At 37.0% G+C, this 5249-nt stretch overlaps 2 protein-coding genes across 2 annotated transcripts; both read right to left on the bottom strand.

Moving 5' to 3' along the window:
- Positions 1-4: 4 nt before the first annotated feature.
- Positions 5-2680, bottom strand: pxmp2 (peroxisomal membrane protein 2; the record flags this gene model as incomplete). Its single annotated transcript, XM_010780816.1, has 4 exons — positions 2491-2680; positions 1164-1286; positions 860-1022; positions 5-88 (listed from the first exon to the last, which is right to left on the bottom strand). Coding segments are annotated over exons 1-4 (480 nt in total), but the record flags the coding sequence as incomplete, so codon positions are not given.
- A 1036-nt stretch (positions 2681-3716) lies between these two features.
- unga (uracil DNA glycosylase a) lies at positions 3717-4793 on the bottom strand (the record flags this gene model as incomplete). The annotated part of the gene is made up of 4 exons (XM_010780815.1): positions 3717-4133; positions 4216-4394; positions 4490-4578; positions 4696-4793. Coding segments are annotated over 4 exons (507 nt in total), but the record flags the coding sequence as incomplete, so codon positions are not given.
- Positions 4794-5249: the final 456 nt, after the last annotated feature.

Below are 5249 nucleotides of genomic sequence, written 5' to 3'. Positions count from 1 at the left end.
GAAAGGGAGTCCACACTTTCCAGTTCATTTTCAAGGCAGTCCAGTAACTTCCTCTCATCTTGCTTTCAAAGTCTCTCCATCCTTTTGCCTGGGAAAAAGATGGGACGGTAATTTGGTTTCATTTATTTTTCATTTGTCTATATGAAAACGATAAAGCATGCGTTTACTATACAATAAACATGAAGACACTGGAAAAAATACTGTGGTCAAAATGAAGGTTTAAGCATAGCAGGAGTTTTTAAATCCTATTTAAAAAAGGATCAGTTTGCCATTTGAACACATCAGATTAGTAATGGGAAAATAACTGCTTGCATAGCAATTATCTTTTTTGCAGCAGAGGTCTGCTATATAGAAATAACAGACCGAAGAATGCAGTTGCAATCAGAAGCAAGTATTCACAAATCCGTTCAAATATAAATATGATTTTATCCGAGATAATGATCAGTTTGGCCATTTTTTATCAAATTTAGCAGGAGAAGAACAGTTGGGTTCAACATCAGTTTTGCAGGTTTTCAATAAAAGACGGGTTTGATCCGGATCTAGGAAGGTCATTTCAGGGGCTTTTTAAATCTCTGATTTTTAAAACTGTAAAGACCTTTAATAGGAAGTTCCATTTAATCTGTAAAATGCAAACAAATTTGAACAAAAAAACTGTTGTGACTAACTGGTTTATTGAAAGTTTGCTTTGCATGACAGGAGGGGTGTCCTTTTTCTCCTTCAACCAGACTCAGGGCTAAACCAATTGCTCCCTCTGCTGCTGCAATTGTGTATTTCCCACAACTTAATGCCGGAGCATCTCAAATCACTACAGAGCTCCTTTAATCTGATGTTAAGGGGGACAGTTTCTGAGAGGACCTACCTCCAGGATGTTCATAACAAAGTAGAAAATCAGCAGAAAGCCAGGGGCAAAAATAAGCCGATCCAGTAGCAGACGTTTGACTATGCAGAGCGGGTCTGTTGCGGGCATCCACACCTCCATCAGCTGGTAGAAGATATGGCTCACTGGACCTGTGATAAAAAACCTGAAATACACAGGAACATAGAGGACAGGTAATTTTCCCACAATTGGTGATGCATTTTAGCTCACAATCACAAACCCTTACATGTATTTTCCTGTTATTTAGCACATCAACCCTCAATTTTGTTTCCATATAAGGTCTCACCCAAAGGTTGCATATCGAGCAGCTGCAGCCGGGTCGATCTCACCGACCGGGGCTCCACTCTTGATCTTTTTTCTTGCCTCCAAAATCTGAGACAGAACATTTCCTAAAGCTGAGAGGATGCCACTAAAAATATCAAAAACACACAAGAGAACTCTTTTAATATGCAGCAGATACAGTTATCATAGTATTATTATCCAATTAAACCAGTGTCAAAAACTAGGGGAGGTTTTCAGGGCAGACGCTGATTGGCTACAGAGTGATGACACCAGAGAGCAGTCAGTGGTCAGTGCAAACAAAGGAGATACACTTTGAAGTCAATAACCACATTGAAAACTGCTAACAAATTCCCAGAGGTGGGAAGTAACAAAGTACATTTACTCAAGTACTGCACTTAAGTACAATGTATGCTACTTTATACTTTAATTCCACTACAATTCAAAAGGTAAATAGTGTACTTTTGCTCCACTACATTTATTTTGTACTTTTGTGGGACTAATAAAGGATTTCTGATTCTGATAGTTACTTTACAGATTTGGAATAATAATGTGAAATATAAATCAACACTTAAATAAGATTTTAGTTACACCTGGAGTATATTCACACACTACCCTTACAAAGTAATATAAAGTCAATACAACTAGCTGCACCTTCATCAGCTTTGATAACACTTTAAAGCATCAATAAAATATAATAATTTACATTAAAGGTATTTATTTTAATGTCTTGCTACTTTGTACTTCTACCCTAATAAAGTTCAAAGTTAAATAGGGTACTTTTACTCCACTGCATTTATGTATTACATTTAGTTACTTTGCAGATTTGCATTAATGGTGTGAAATATAATCAACACTTAAATAAGACTTTAGTCACACCTGGGTTATATTCACCAGTTACCCTACACAGTATTCAAATATATTAAATACATAGGCTGCACCTTTACCAGTTTAGAAACCACTTTAATGTATCAATAAGATATAATCAAAACATATAATATATATTATTCTGAAATGAACCAACCCGCATAATGAGTACTTTTCTACTTTAAGTATATTTTCATGCTAATGCTTTTGTACTTTAACTCGAGTAACATTTTAAATGGAGTACCATTACTAGTAAATTAGATAATTCCTACACTCAGATACTCCTACTTGTATTTAATCTGAGTACTTCTCCGTACCTCTGCAGATTGCGACATATTACAATGTAGCAAACAGTAATCTATACAAAATCACGTTTATTTGTTCTGAATGTCAAACTGTGCAAACAACTTGAAACAAGCACGAGGCTGCAGAACAGTGACAGTCAGGGAATAAGCAGAGCTACAGACCTCGTCACAGATTTAGTAAGGATGGGGTAATTCTTCAGAAGAACCAGATACTGCTGCAGTAAACGGAAATGTATGGACGCATCCCGGACTGGCAGGCTCTGCACAGGCATTGTCAGTAGTTTAACGGACAAACATTACCAGACTGACAGGGGCGAAGTTTAAAAGGAGCTTTCCAATATCTTCCTGTTTACGTCATTACGTCACTGGCAGAGCCGCGCCTTTACGTCGACAAGAAGGCGAATTACTTCCTGTTTTTTTACCCCCAAAGGATTCTGCACATGAGGGTGGTAAAGGTCAATTTATTAAAAGGACAGTGTTTATTTTTCTAGTTTTAAAGAAGGCAACTTCACTGCATTATGTTTTATATAAATTGATTTCAGAAGTGGGAGAAGTTATGGAAGTACTGAGATCTTGTACTTAAGAAAAAGTAGAAGTATCCGGGTGTTTAGGATACTCTGTTACAAGTCCTGCATTAAAACTGTTACTCAAGTAAAAGTACAAAAGTATTAGCATCAAAATATACTAAAAGTATCAAAAGTAAAAGTGCAGATTCGCCCATTTAAGAATAACATATGTTTGTATTATAATTATTGATGCATTAAAGTGTTATCAAACTGGTAAAGGTGGAATAGTTTTAATGACTTTGTACACTGAAGGGTAGCTTATGAATTTTACTCCATGTGTAATGCAAGTCTTATTTAAATGTTGATTATATTTTACATTTAAAAAATATATGTATGCTAAGTAACTGCAGTAAAGGTATTAAATAAATGTAGTGGAGTACAAGTGCACCTTTTACCTTTACCTGTATTGGGGTATAAGTAAAAAAAGAAAAAAGAAAAAGAAATTCTCAAGTACAAGTCTCTCCAAAGTTGTACTTGAGTACAGTATTTGAGTAAATGTACTTAGTTACTTTACACCACTGGTTAATTTGACTTAACTTGACTGAATGTTAATTAAACTCAAGCAACTTGTGTTAGTTTAAGCAAAGTGACAGCTGGTGGAATGACTGACCATCATCATGGCAGACATGTTTACTTGCAGGAAAAGCAGTGGCCTTATTATTTAGCCTTTTGCATGATCCACACGTTATTTTACTAAAACAAAAGAAACCACTAATGTGAAGTGATTCTGAAATGCAATGGGACGTGAACTGCTCCACTTGGTATGTGTATCTGAGGTAGCTGGCTGAGTGATCACATTGAGAAACATTAAGAAACAATATCCACTATTTAGAACCTCTTTAATAAAACCAACATTTCAATAAAACAAAAGTAAACAGAAAACACAGACATATTTACAATGTTGGAAAAGCATATTGAGAAAGATATATTTAAGAATATTCAGTGTATAGCTAAACAATTAATATGTTCAACTACTGACATGAACTCTTGACTCTCATAAAGAAATATCTGCACATTCTATTGATAAAACAGGAAGCTTATGGGTGGGTTTTGATCTGTAGTTAAGTAACATTCATGTTGAGAACCATGAAAAACAGTTCAAAGAGACTTCCAGTCTATGGGAGACTTTCCCGATTGCACCAGGTACTCGTTGGCCTTGGAGAAATGTTTGCACCCGAAGAATCCTTTACAAGCGGACAGGGGGGAAGGATGCACCTCCTGCAGGACGAGGTGGCGTTTCTGCAGACACAGAAAACATGAACTTAGATGCATGAACATTAGAAATACGCTTTCTTTTAAAACCACAGTGCTGCAGACTAACCCCGTCAATGGCAGCTCCTTTCTTCTGAGCATACGCTCCCCAAAGCATGAACACCAGGCCTTCCTGGTTGTTGCAGAGCCACTGCACGACGGCGTCAGTGAACGTCTCCCAGCCTCTGCCTTTGTGGGAGTTGGCGTTGCTCGCTCGGACGGTCAACACAGCGTTGAGCAACAACACACCTGATTGAGCCAGGACACAGATGGAGAAGACGGCAGTCAGATAATTGCCATCATCTTTGCGTAAACATTCAACAAACTGCTTTTTAAAAAATAACCTTGTTCGGACCATCCAGTTAGATCTCCGTGTTGAGGGCACTGAAAGCCTTCAATGTCCGTCACCAGTTCTTTGTACATGTTCTTCAAACTACAAATAAAAAGCATCAAAATGTGTGTTAAATATGTCAAAGCATTGCACATAACTGCATTGTGTGATTTTAAGTAAGAAGAAGATCACAGGCAGAGATAATGAACATGTTTTAACCTGGGTGGAGGACGCACTGGCTTTTTTACACTGAAGCACAATCCATGGGCTTGGTTAGGACCATGGTATGGATCCTGGCCTAGAATCACCACTTTGACCTAGAAATAGAGACAGATCTTCAGCAACACAAAATAAGTTGCCACTAACTCGGATTTTCCATTTTTCGTTGCACTTTAATTATCCATGTGTTGTCCTCAGTGCCTGCTGCATTGTGTAGGTGGCTTTTTATGGATTTAGAGCATGGGAGGTGCTAAGATATGCTTGTCAATTTATGTCCCAAAAGCTATGAATGCAATGTAATACTGCATGAGCGTAGTGAGAGGGAGGATGTCTCACAATAAATAAATAAAACAGTTTAAGTTTATTGTTTGGGGGTATGTTTGTTAAGATAAGATATACTTTTATTGATCCCAGTTTGGATAATTATTTTGTCACAGCAGCATGTAGACGCATTGCACATGAATGAAAAGTTAAGGAAAATAGATATAAACAGCCAATGTATGCATGAACAGTACAAAAAAAATATAAAATAAACCAAACAGAACATGTGTACA

Source organism: Notothenia coriiceps, unplaced genomic scaffold, assembly GCF_000735185.1.
Source record: "Notothenia coriiceps isolate Sejong01 unplaced genomic scaffold, NC01 NC01_scaffold00022177, whole genome shotgun sequence".
In the NCBI taxonomy this organism is placed as follows: Eukaryota; Metazoa; Chordata; class Actinopteri; order Perciformes; family Nototheniidae; genus Notothenia; species Notothenia coriiceps.
Note: the sequence above shows the minus strand (reverse complement) of the source record. Positions and strands in the feature narration are given on the sequence as shown.